Here is a 14,091-nt window from a genome sequence, read left to right as displayed (position 1 = left end):
CAAAGTGTAAAAGAGTATGGGTGCCTTTTAGCTTGGCTGCGACATGATCAACTAATGGGACACTTTGAGAGAACAACAGAAAATGGATTTGTTAGACAATTAGCATTCTCTGCCATGTCTACTTCTTTGCCTATGAAATATTCATTTACACTTGTATAAATAGAACACAATGAGCCCTCTCCTAGGAATATAATTCTCAAGTCTCATCCAGATCCGGCATACAGGCCATAGTTCAGGAATTCTAGGAAATGTGCACCTCCCATGGATCCAGAGTTCCTAATAGTCCAGTAATCTAAAAACTTAAAGACAAGTTAGCTGCTCCCAAATTTCCCAACATTAAAAGTATAGTGGGAACAAGATTGAAACATTAAAATTGCCATTAACTAAAGAGGAGAAAGGAAAACCTGCAGTTCGTGGTCTCTGCATAGCACAGGAATAGCAACTTCTTCCCGGCTGGTATGGGGTGGGGGGGGCTTCAGTTTAGCTCTCTGGGAAAACCCTTCTGGGGCAAAGTTTGGTTCTCTAAGGTTCCTTCCTAACAGTTATATTCTGTGGCCTCATCTTAAGTAGGCATTAGGGAACATCGAGGAGATGTTAACCTTTCACAGGTCTCTCCCTATTTTATAGAAATAAGTCTAAGTTTTCTTGCTCCCAGTTTCCATCTTTCTCCTCCCCATTTCCATTCCTTTAGCCTTACTACCTCCTCTGAGCTATCTTTGATGCAGGAGGAAAGAGGACAAAGTGCTGCAGTGACTTTCTTTTTTTTTCCATCAGTTTTGAGTAAAAACTCATTTATTATCTACGTTTTAATATCTTTGCTCCTTACAGAAAAGGAGACCATCAGTTTAACTTCCTACACAGTTCATGTCAACCTCAAAAAGATTTTGTTCTTTTATTTGCCAGGGGGTGTATGCGTTAGCTGGAGAGAGAGAGCAACCAACCTTCTCCCACTCCCCCCATGAGGGATGATCATGCTGCAATGCCGGAGGCCTGCTCCAGCCAGGGTGGGTTGAAGCTTGTACACAGGAAGGTGACACGGGTGGGCAGAAATTCAGGCAGAGAACTCGATGCCCTTCAGCATGTTCTCATCCGACTACAGCCAGAGCAAGCTCAGGACTGCAGTGTCAGTGGCTATCAAACATACGTATTTATTGAGGGATGTTTTACAGAAGCGGGCGGGGGGGGCCCAAGATCCCAGAGGAGAATGGAGGAGAAGGGATTGTGGCGTGACCATCCCCCCTGGGGGGTGATTTCTTGCTTTCTGTCTCTATGTCTCTCTCTGTCTGGCGAGCACACACACCCTATAGTGAAAACCTCTCCAAAAAAAAACAAAAACAAAAACAAACAAAACATGACAATAAAATATGATGTTTGTTCTGTTTGACCAGGTAAAAACAGTTACAATCCCCGGGGAGAAAAATAGGGTATTCAAAACATAATCATAAAACATGGTGTCTGTTCTGTTCGATTTGGTATAAACAGTTACAGTCCTCAGGGTGAAAAATAGGGTATTCAAAACATAATCATAAAACACGGTGTCTGTTCTGTTAGATTAGGTATAAACAGCCACAATCCTTTGGGCGAGAGACTCCATTTGTCTTCTTAGATCTTGATTACTGGGTAGAGTCTTTTGGGTGTGGGGGTTTTCAGCAAGCTTGATAACTTCAGTCCCAGGCCCACTTGGTAATTTTAGTCTCTGGCCGGAGGCCTAAACAGGAATCTTATTTGGTTAAGTAAAAACATGGTTAATATATACTAAAGTGGAACATCTATATTATCTTTGGGGTAATCCACAGCTAAGCAGGTGAGTCTAATGTCTACATGGGAAAGGAATGTGGTCTTGTGAGCAGCTTGACTGCTCTGAGAGGAGCTTCAGCATTCTTTGTTATTTTCCAGGCAGATGGAGTGAGTCTCAATCCCAGCTCGCTGCCGCTTTTAGGAGTCCAAATTCTTTTTAGGATTATTGGTTGATTTTACTGTAAAAGTTACAGTAAGGCTGGGGACGTTATTTTGCCCTTATGGGGTACCAGGGTACCGTAACGGCAATAAAGCCCATGGCAGAGAAATATAGCAAACACAGTTTGAAAGTCTGAGCTCACAGTTTTGGTCCTTGCCAGCAAGTTTTCTCACCCAAGCCTTGCTTAGACATGAGACAGCTCTTTGACTCTGCCTGTGTTGGCATGATCTGATTACAAAAAGACCTGTACACAAATGCTCACAGCAGCTTTATCCCTAACAGCTAAAAACTGGGAACCAAAACATCTTCCATTTACATCCATACCATGCAATACTATGAGGCAGTAGAGAGGAATGAACTATTGATTAATACTACCTGGATGAATGTATTGAAAACTATGCCAAGTGAAAAAAGGTCAACCCCCAAAGGTTACTTACTTGATTCTATTTAAATAACTTTTATGAAATGAAAAAATTATAAAAAGGAAAAACATTAGTAGCTGCCAGAGGTGCAAACTAGGGGTGGTATGCAGGGAGAAGGGTTGGCTATAAAAGGGCCACACAATCCTTGTGATGGATGTTGTCTTGACTGCATCACTGTCAACTTTCTGATGTTGTGCCATGGTTTTGTAGTATGTTACCACTGGGAGAAACTAAAGGATGCAAAGATCTTTTTGTATCATTTTGAATTTTGCAGATAAATTTATAATTTTTTCAAAACATTACATTTAACTTACATAATGGTTGAAGAAATGAAAGACTCACATTGCTGGGTCTTACCACCAGTTTCAGGTCTGAATGGGGCTTGAAAATGTGTATTTCTATCATGATTCCAGGAAATGCTAGTCTGGGGCCAGCTATGAAAACCACCAGTTTAGGAAATAACACCGTGGGGCAAGTATTACTGTCCCTATTTTCTGTAGACACCTAAACATTAAGTGACATCTCTCCCAGGGTTCTAGGCACTAAGTAGCAGGGCCAGAACTCAAACCAGGCCTTATCAACCCTTTTTCCTTAGGCTAATCAAGGTCAGAAATAATGACTCTCCAGTGTCTAGCACAGAATCAAGACCAATGCTTATTGAGATGAACTGGACTGCCCTCAAAACTACAATTCAGTAAAACTTAGGAGCTAAACTATTCACAAATTTTAACACACAGATTAAATTGTATGCTAGTCTCAGCTTCTACTCACTGCCTCAATAAGTGCTTAAACTGTACCTTAGCATCCTCAGAAGTGAGATCAGGGAACTGCTCCCCCTCTTACTAAATTCTGGATTACTTTCTTTAAAATCTTTTGGATTATTATTTTTTTAAGAGTTTTTTGGGGACCAGCAGTTGGTGTAATGGTTATGTGCTGGATTCTCAAGTAGTTGACCGCAGTTTGAGTCCTGGACCCAGTGGCTTAAACTCACACTGGGCGCAGGTGCATGTCCATGATCCTGAGAGGAGAATGAGGAAGGGATTGTAGCGTGTCCATCCCCCAGGGGATGATTTCTCGCTTTCTGTCTCTCTGCTTTCTGGCAAGTGCACCCACCCTATATCAAAATCCTCTCCCAAAATAAGTTTTTTTGCCTTGGGGCATGTGCACTCACTGAGGAAAGGGAAAGTGAGAAATCACTCCTAGGGGTAGGAGGGAAGGTCCTGCCATAGTCCCTTCTCCTCCTGGGACATTGGACAGGCATGCACATGTGCCCAGTATGAGTTTCAAGCCACCTGGTCCAGGACTCAAACCACAGATGGCCATGAGGCCATCTGTGACCCTTGGATTTTTTTTATAGACTGTTACAAGGTAACCCCTAAAAAAACACAAAGTCAGATAGGTTTACTACCCACATTACTCTTCTATGAAAATAGAAAACTGCCACATATTTACTTTCTCAATTTCTAGAAATCTTGACTGAGAAAGTGAAGAATGATATATACCATAATACTAAGTAAAAAATATTCACTGACACTGTAGTTAGCAAAAAGGATTTGGGTGAACCACAAACTTAACCAATTCTATGGAATTTTAGAAATACTCAGTTCTTAGCAAAATCAGACGTGCCCAGATCACTATGTTGTCAAAGCAATTACATTAAGTATTTACCAAAAACGGTTTGCTGGCAGCTAGCTCTTAAGATTTCCACTTTAAAATTCCCTTATGCAATAAGCCTCCACAGTAGGCTTTCATGTCTCTATGGCAAACTTGAGGAAACAAGCTTAAATAGCAAAAAGGCTTTTATGTTAGAAGAAACAAAGAACTTTCTGGTTATAGTTCTCAACACCTGAGAGGGATTACATTCATGATCATTCTCTACTTAAAACACTGGGTGTTTAAAACATTCAACCCACAGTGCTCTTCCCAAACTATGTCCTATCTTGTTTCAGGTTCTACTTTTCCACATTTAATTATAGCTCTCAAAACTAAGTAAACAGAGCTGTCTAGTTATAGGAATAAAAAAACTAAATAAAAAAAGATTCAAATATAGGTGAAGTTTCCAGGAAACAAGAATCTAGAACGGAAAACTATTTTTTAAAAAATCAGTTAATTAAAACTTGACCAGAGATGGACTGAGAAAGACAGAAAGTAAGAAAACAAGCCACCAGGTCTAGGACTTGAACCGTGGTCAGCCATGTGGGAGACCAGTGCCCTTAACCACCACACCACCTATCAGCCACCTCCCCCTTTTTAAAAAATAATTATTTGGTTTAATTTTATTTATTTAGAGAACTGGAAACTATTAGATTGTCAGGAAAGTCATAATATAGTTTTGTTTTTCTATGCAAAAATCCATCACGATTTTCCCAACAACCTCAGTTTGCAATTGATTGCCTTGTTTCTACTAGAAAATAGAAATGTGCTACTAATCCATGCAGCTCTCCATAGGTTCTTGTCTATTCAGCTCTGGTTTCCTACCACCAGAGGAAAATCTTAAGACTCATATTTAACCTACAAATAGAGACATAATTCCCCAATGTTATCCCCACCCCTAACAACAGAGCCACCAGGACCCCTATTTCTTATAGCCAGAACTTTACTTCAATGAAATGGAGGGGGCAATGCCTCAGTTTATCACAAACTAAGAACTGTCTCTACTCTTACTACCTCCGAACATCCCATAGGGAGTTACACTAAGAAGGGAAACTGTAATCCATTTGTTATGGCAGTAAATGGGCAGTAACAGACTTGGAAATTAAAAAAAAAAAAAAATTTAAGTTAGCATATAGGTATATATGTTCCCTTTTTTGAAAAGCTACCAAAAGGGTTATTAACTTTTCTCTGAGATTCTTTAGTTCTTCCAATTCAAAAAAGACCCAAGACATAACACTGTTGAGAAAATATTTATTTTGATACATTCTACATAAATAAGTCAGCAGAGGTTCTACTCTGCCCCAGATGCATCTGTGAAGAGCCCTGCAGCATCCACGTGGTGACCATCTGAACGCTGTTGCATTTCTTATCCCAGCCAGAGCACTTTCCATGTGTTCCTGTCCACTGATTGCTTCCGGTCCAGATGACCAAATAGTCCTCTATCCCCAAAGTAAGCTAAAATGTTAGTGAAGAGGAAAAATGAATTAAACCCCAAAAAACAACAAAACATAGGTTAAGAACTAGAAGATTGTATACATTTATGTTTGTGTTCACCTATGAAATACAAGTTATTACAAGGATCAATTTCACTATGCAAAAAAAATCGAATACATATTTAACAAAATACATTTTATTTATTTTTCAGTGCAATTCTTTTATAAACAAAAAGAAAAATGAAGTTGATATGTAAAAAAAGGGTAATAAAACAATAAATGATGATTTTCATTAGCTATAAGGATGGATAAACCTATAAAGCTGTATCATTATTAGATGCAACATCATCAATCTAAAATAACATTTATTGAATGAGTTCTATGGGTTAGATACTGGGCAGAAAGTTCACAAGTCCCAGTTATGATCCCTATATTAAAGATATAGAAACTGACTTTGAGCTGGTTACATATCTAAAGTAGGTAGTGGGATGTAATCCAAGCACTCTTAGCCATTATATTCCTAGAAGCAATGAGCCCTTATGTTCACCTAAACTAATTTTTTCCCCAAACATTCCAGCCACTAAGGAGCCCCAACTCCCAAATCATTTGTCCTAAGCAACAGGATCTGGAAAGGAGAAAAGGAGAGAGAATTTTCCTTTCTAAATCCTGAGAATTAAAAATGTGCCTTCTAAACCAGTTGAATAAATATGCATAGGGTCGGCACTATAGCATAGTGGTTAAGGGAGCCAGATCCCACATCACCAACTGTGGTTTGAATCCTGGCCCTGGAAGCCTGAAAAATATACTAGGCACATGTGTGGGTATGTCCAAAATCCTGACAAGACAGAAAAACAAAGAAAGTATTGTAGCATGACCACTCCTAATTGGGTAGTATTCCTCCAACCCTACAGCGTGCACATGCTCTCTGGCAATTCAAAAAGATCCATTACGGGCTGGCAGGTGGTGTAGTGGTTGGGGCAATGGACTCCCACAAGGTTGACCATAGTTGAGGTCCCAGACCTGGTGGCTTGCTTTCTTGCTTTCACTCTCTCTCTCTTTCTGGGAAAATTAAAAAATATTGAAAAATAAAATTAAGTAAATAATTCTTAAGAAAAAAAGATGTACTATAAAACTACAATTTGATGCTCTGTAAACTTTATTTTTTTAAATAGTGTTTTCCCTAAGGATAAACAATATATCTACTTCCAATTTTCTTTTTTCTTTAAATTTTGCTATAGAGCATGTGTGTTCACAGGATAGAGAGAGAGAGTGAGAAAACACTGGAAGGTGTGTGTGGTTGCATTGCAATCCCTTCTCTATTCTCCTCTCAGGATTTTGGGCATGGCACACAAAGGCGCCCAAGCATGTTTTTCAGGTTGCCAGGTTTTGGACTGGAACTATACAGTCGGCTATGTCAGACCCAGCTGCGTTAACCATCATGCCACCGGCTAGTACAATTTCCAATTTTCAAAGCTGTATTAATATCTCCCATTAAGCTTCAAGTACTTTTTGCATGTTAAGATATAAAAATAAAGAAAATCTTCCTTAGTTTTATACAGATAATGGCAATAATGATTTATCTTGGTTAACTTCAGAATTCATATATTTTGCCTAAATAATGCTTTACTAAGATATAGCCCCTTACTCATTAAATTATTGCATTTGAATAAGGAAGTCATGTCAACCATTATTTACTAACCATGTACACTGAGCCACCCCAGATGAAAGAATATACTAAGATAAACAAGGTCCTAATACCAAAGAACCCAACAACTTGGCAAGGGAAACAAACCAGTAAATCATATAATAAGTACTGTGTAAATAATAAATTTACATGGGAACAATAGACTTTATATTAATAAACAATAAATTTTATATTATTAAAAATCATAGCAAATAAAATTCTGTTCTTTTCAGTGTATGGACTAGGCAGTCCAGGAAGACCTCTGTAGTCAGTGTCCTCAAGCACAGGCAGCACAGTGTATAAAATTACATAACTGGATAACTATTTACAGGTATTCAATCAAGTCCTTCCTAAAACACAAATATCCCCAGAAGGAAATCAGAAGATGCTTTGAACGATGGAAAAGATTAAGAGTCAGCACAAGGGACCAGCAGACGGCATAATGGTGACATTGCTGGACTCCCAAGTAGTCGACTGTGGATCAAGTCCCAAACCTAGAGGCTTAAAACTTACACCGAGCTTGTGTGTGTGTGTGTGTGTGTGTGTGTGTGTGTGTGTGTGTGTGTTTGCGCTCAAGATCCTGAGAAAAGAATGGAGAAATGACTGCAACAAGGCCATCCCCCCGGGAGTTGATTTCTTGCTTTCTGTCTCATTTTCTCTCAGGCAAGCACACATGTCCTATAACAAAAATCTCTTAGAAAAAAAAAAAAAAAAAAAAAAAAAAGGCCACACAAGAAAGGAGAGGAACACTGCAACAATAAAGTGAAGAAATAAAGAAGCAAGTGAAAAAGCAAATAAAAAAGCAAGGCAGGATAGTTACTTCATCTTCTCCAACTCTGAAAGGTCAAGTCTTAATAGGACAAATGAAGCCAAAAAAAGCAGCATGGGGTCAGCACAGTGGTGCAGAAGTTAAGTACTGTGTACAGGGAGCCAGATCCCACATGGCCTATCACAGTGTGAATCCTGGCCCCAGTGAACACCCCAGGTGGCCAACAAAGCTGGCTGCAGAGAGAGGCGTTGAAGAGGCTGAGCTGTCAACAGCCGCAATATGCAGGTTGGGTTTCCACATGCATTTGTGAATGGAGATGTCACAACCTTCCCCCGAAGCAAATTCTGCCAACCCCAGCAACCCGAGCCTTCCTGGATGTAGACATTAGCAAGTTAGTTAGAGTTAGTCAAATTTCCTTAGAATTATTTGCAGATATTGTACCCCAAATTAAAACATATTTTCATGCATTGTGTAAAGAAGGTGGCTTTGGACCCATGACTGGAAAACCTCTCCATTTCAAAGGATGCCCTTTCTATAGAATTACTAAGATATTTTATGATTCAGGGTAAAGACTTCTCAAACCAGAATAGGGCAGGTGGACAAAGTATTTAAGGTGAAAAATTTAAAGATGAGGGTCAGCAGGTGGTGTGGAGGTTAAGGCAGCTGGATCCTAAATGGCTGACTACATGGATTAAGTCTGGACCCAAAAGCTTGAAAAAACAAGCCAGGTGTGTGTGTGCATGTGTGTCTAAAATCCCAAAAGAAGAGTGAAGAAGGGATTATAGCATGATCATCCCCCATGGGGGTGTTTTTTCACTTTCTCTTTCTTTGTGTCTCTCTGGCGAGCATACGCACTCTATAGCAAATTATTAAAAACAAACAAACAAAAAAAAACAAAAAAAACCTGAAGATGAAAATTTCTATAAGTATGATTGGGAGAGCTTATCAAACACAATAAATGCAGGCTGCAGTACAAATGGCTCTTTTTCTTAACACAACAGTGCCAACTCCTCATCTGGATGGGAAATGTGTTCGGTCAAGTAATTAAAGGGATGGATGTGGCAAGGATAATGGAAAATGTGGAAATGAAACACAAAATACCTGCCAAATTCTGAGTTATTGCTGAATGTGAAGAACTGAAGGAAGGGGATGAATGGGGAATACTCTTGAAAGATAGCTCTGAAGAGAGTCATCCTGATCTCCTTGAGGATGCACATAGATTTAAAAGACAGACAAAATTTTATTAACCACAGAAGACTTTAAAAATATTGGAAATGTTTTTCAAATCCCAGAAGTCAGAGATGGCCATTGAAAAATATGCCAAAGTTTTAAGACGTGTGTGGAAGGCTCAATGTCCACTATTGAGAAAGCAGACAGATCCAAGCAGCAGCCTATAGCTTTAAGCAGTGCACTAAATATTGCTGATTGTAAACTGAAGATGACAAATTGGCATGTAGCAATCGACAGTTCTTTGGAGCCTCTTGAAACAGACCCACCAAATGCTAAAGCACAGTACCACAGAACTCAAGTATGGCAAGGATGAAATGAATCTGATCAAGCACTGGCTGACCTGAAGAAAAGTCAGGACATAACACCAGAAGATAAAGCTATCCAAGCAGAATTGATGAAAAGTCAAACAAAAGATAAAGGCACAGAAAGATAAAGAGAACACAATGAATGTAAAAATGTTTGCTTAATAAGGACTCAATTTTGCTTAAATACTATGCACTGATTGTATAATGGCAAAAAGAAAATGTCAGTTTTTGTCTATTATATACAATCCCTAATGTCCTTTGACTTTCAGTTCTCTATCAGGATGAGTTTGCTCTTAATAAAAAGTGTTACAACATTAAAAAAAAAAAGCAGCAGGACATGGGTGTGCATGCTGAAAATCTTATGTGATAAATGGAGGAAAATGATTTGTGGCATAACCATGCACCTTTGGGTGGGTGCTTTCTCCCTCCCCCTCTCTATGGCAAGCTCATTTGCCATCTGGCAATTTAAAAAAAAAAAAAGGCATAATAAAAGGATACCTCCTATCCTAACCTCTGAGATCTAGATCACCTAAGGCACACACACACAAAAAATGCTATTTTCCAGTGTGCAGGTTCAATCTAAAAATCATATAAGATTAAATGTGGGACCAGCAGTTGGTATAATGGTTATGTCACTGAACTCCCATGTAGTTGACTGCAGTTTGAATCCCAGACCTGGTGGCTTAAACTCACGCTGGGCGCGTATGTGTGCGTGCCCAAAATCTTGAGAGGAGAATGGAGGAAAAGGGATTACGGCATGGCCATCCCCCTTGAAGGGTGATTTCTCACTTTCTGTCTCTGTCTCTTGCCACCTACATGCTCAAATCCCAACAGGAGAATGGAGAAGACACTGTGGTGCCTTCTGTGGCCACACTGTGGTGTGGCCACCCCCCAAGAAAGGTGATTTGTCATTTCACCTCTCTCTGGAGAATGCACATGCCCTATGAAAAAAACCTTTAAAAAAAAAAAAAGTCTTAAGGTAATCAAGCAGCACCTGTGATGGAGCCAGCAGTGGTGTGGTGGTTAAGGTGCTTGACTCCCACATGGCTGACCATGGTTCAAGTCCTAGACCTGGGAGCTTGAAAAATCACTCCAGGTTTACGCATGTGCATGCCCAAAAATCCCGAGAAGAATGGAGAAGGGATTCTGCCTGGCCATTCCCCTTGGGGGATAATTTCTTACTTTCCCTCTCTCTGTCTTTCTACAAGGAGTGAACATACCCTACAGGGTGGGAGTGGGGGGGGGGGGAAGAGGTGACTTTGAGACAGAGGATCAAAGTGAAATCTCATATACCAACATGCAGTAGTCATGGTCATCACAGTGCCATGATTATCAGTCCTTCCCCTAGAGCAATACTGCCTATTCAAGAGTCTATCTTCATCTTTTTATGTACTCATGTATATGCATAGTTTTCATATATATATGAAGATTTCACAAGTGTTATCAGCAAGATTGTTTCTTTTTCTTTTTTTTTGAGCTCGCCAGACAGAGACGGATAGACAGAAAGCGAGAAATCACTCCCCAGGAGGGATGGCCATGGCACAATCCCTTCTTCTCCATTCTCCTCTCAGGATCTTGGGCACGCACGCACACGTGCCCAGCATTGAGTTTTAAGCTATTGGGTCCGGGATTCGAACCGTGGTCGACTATGTGGGAGTCCAGTGACATAGCCATTACGCTAACTGCTGGTCCCGCAATGTTGTTTCTGAGAAAAAATTTGACAATGCATTTTCAGAGCCATAAATGTTCATTCTATTTAACTTATGAATCTCACTTATGAATTTATCACAAGAAAATAAGTAGGGTTAGCTCTGTGATACAACAGTAATATGTGCTGCTCAAAAGAAGCCAGATCCCACACAACTGTGGGTTGAATCCCTGGCCAATCAGGCTGAAACATGACAGGCATGACAGGCATACCACAAGTACCTAAGATCCAATGGGCTGGAGGACATGAAGATGGGAATCAGGGCATAACCTGAACCTGGACAGGATGCTCATCTCATCTCTCTCTCTCTCTCTCCACCCTCACATGTACACTCATGTATACTATAATTAAAAAAAAAATCTAAGAAATAAAAATCTGTAAAAGTTATGTGTATAAAAATATACTAATATGGACCATCCAGAAGCATGATGGTTAAGGAGTAAATTCCTACATGGCCATCTGTGCAGTTAAAGACCCAGACCTGGTGGCTTGAAAAACATGCCAGGTGTGTATATACACATATCCAAAATCCAAAAAGGAGAAATGGCAAAGGCATTGAGGCTTGACCATCTTCATGGAGAGTGCTCTCTCACTTTCCCTCTCTTTTTAACCCTCTAGTAAAAAGAAAAAAAAAAATTAAAAGTTTTATTCTTGTGTAAAATACTGAAAAATTTAAAAACCTATGTAATATACATCAAAAAAATTTGTAAGATATCAACTCTAACTTTAAGAAAGAAAACAAAAATCTTATGTAGGCTTATTAGAATAATATGAAAGGTTATAGTCATCTGAATATGGATAAGATGCAAATATAGGAAATCAAAAATCATTCACCTTTTAAAGTAGTAGGATAAATTAATTCTTTCTCTTAAAATATGTTTTATTATGGTAATAACAGAGCAGAGTATATAAAAATTAGGAAAGGGAGAAAAAGTGCTTACCTCATCAACACAAGCTAGACTGGTCGACAAGCTGCTGAATTTTCCAGTAGCCCAAAACTATCCTGACTAGGAAAGCTCCATTTCAATGCCTACCTCTACTATTCTTTGCTTTCCAAAGATTCAGTACTACAAGAACATTTGCCCTGGAACATTTATTGGTAAGAATAGTACCTCAAAACAGTTGGTTCTGGCATCCCAGGATCTGCACCTCTCTTAAATCCTGAAGTGAAGAAGAGAAAAAAAATACTAATTAAAACCCCAGCAGATGAAAGATTTACAATCAAGAATTTCTTTCTTTCTTTCTTTTTTTTTTTTTTTTAAGAGTTTTGGTATAGGGTACATGTATTCAATGGAGAAAGAGGAAGACAGAGAGAGAGGGAAAGTGAGAAACCACCACCATGGGGGATGGCCGCACTACAATCCCTTCTCCATTCTTCTGTCAGGTTCTTGGGCACGCATGCACACACGCTCAGTGTGATTTTCAAGTCTCCCGGTTTGGAACTTGAACCACAGTTAGCCATGTGGGAGTCCAGTACCCTAATCACCATGACACTTGATGGTCCCAAGACTTTTTTCTTTTTAATCCAACCTAGGGTAGCTAGAATCATACCCAAATCTGCCAGCACTGCCTAGATTCACCTGTACTACATACAGAACAATCTCTAATCATCACCAGAGTATGAAATTATGCCCAGGACTAATCAGTAGGAAAGACAAGTTATCTTAATCACAATCAGCCCAGTAGCCATTACCATGCTTTACCTTTCATTAGTCATTACACAGAAATGTGATGATTACAACTCCCAAATCAAACCAGATAAAAGCATACAAAGAGCAGAAAGGTTTATTAAAAGTAAACAAAATTTTAGAAATAAAATTGAGTATATCTTCTGCTGGTTAATATCCAGAGTCTTTATCATTACATCACTGTCATATTTTGTGGAACTACACTCCCTGAAGCCCTAAAAGTTGTGTTTGAATCTAAATCTCACATGAAATATGACCTACAACTGCAAGTTTTAGGGAGAGCTAAAATTAAATTTTACATAAGTATGAAGAAAAAGATGATAAACAAGGAAGTACAGGAAAGATAGCCTTAAGATCAATTTAAAATAATCTGAGATGGATGTTAAGGTAAAATCATCAGAACAGTAGTTTCAGGAAAAGAATATAGCCAATGTGCATAAAAATAAATAAATAAACTCTAGTGTGGAAAAGGAAAACATCATCTATTATTGAAACAAAAAGCCCTCGGAACTTAGATTGCGGGAACCAGCTTTAGCTTTCTAGCAGTAGAAAAGGAATTTCAAAAAAGGGGAAAAGAGAGGCATCAGCAGTTAGCGTAACGGCTGTTGCTGGACTCCCACATAGTCGACTGTGGTTCACATCCCGGACCCGGTAGCTTAAAATTCATGCCGGGTGTGTGTGCGTGCGTGCCCCAGATCCCGAGAGGAGAACGGAGAAGGGATTGCGGCACGGCCATCCCCCCTGGGGGGTGATTTCTTGCTTTCTGTCTCTCTATCTGGTGAACGCCCACGCCCTATAGCAAAACCCTCTAAAAAAAGAAAAAAAAAAGGGGGGTGGAAACGAGAAAGGAAGAGGAAGACTACAGAGCAGCAAAGAAAGCACAGGGTCAAAGAAAGTAAGAGCAGGCTCAGAGGACCCCACTCCAAAAAAAGGGTGCAGAAAGAAGGGGAATAATCAAGCCTCCTAAACCATTCTTAGATAAAAGGAGAGCTGGTCTCACTGTATAAACAGCCCTTCTATTATTAAATAAAAGCTGAGGGTAGGGGATAGAAGGGAGTTGCAATGAACTGGAAGGAGATGCAGCCTGTAAAAGGAGACTCTTAAAATTCTTTGCTTTAACCCTTGATACCTATTCAAAGTCACTAAAATCTATTAGAATCCTAAGATTTTTTAAATGTGAAATTCGGTTTTAGAAATGTTCAAACTGACAGAGCTGAGGCTAAAAAAACCTAAACTCTTTCC

The 14,091-nt window shown here is 39.4% G+C and overlaps 1 protein-coding gene and 1 pseudogene across 1 annotated transcript in view; one reads left to right on the top strand and one right to left on the bottom strand.

Annotated features, from left to right (window-relative positions):
- Positions 1-5,263: 5,263 nt before the first annotated feature.
- The window catches only part of TOMM7 (translocase of outer mitochondrial membrane 7), an 11,141-nt gene continuing 2,313 nt past the window's right edge, over positions 5,264-14,091 (bottom strand). Inside the window, exons 2-3 of the mRNA XM_006169840.3 lie at positions 12,274-12,322; positions 5,264-5,487 (exon numbers count right to left, since the gene is read on the bottom strand). Of these exons, the coding sequence (XP_006169902.1) occupies positions 5,472-5,487; positions 12,274-12,322 (65 nt within the window). The 3' untranslated portion in view covers positions 5,264-5,471. The remainder of the gene's footprint in view (positions 5,488-12,273; positions 12,323-14,091) is intronic.
- Positions 7,881-9,801, top strand: LOC102495323 (peptidyl-prolyl cis-trans isomerase D-like; annotated as a pseudogene).

The sequence above is a fragment of the Tupaia chinensis genome, unplaced genomic scaffold, assembly GCF_000334495.1.
Source record: "Tupaia chinensis unplaced genomic scaffold, TupChi_1.0 Scaffold147534_1, whole genome shotgun sequence".
Lineage (NCBI taxonomy): Eukaryota > Metazoa > Chordata > Mammalia > Scandentia > Tupaiidae > Tupaia > Tupaia belangeri.
This window is presented reverse-complemented; position numbering and strand designations above follow the sequence as displayed.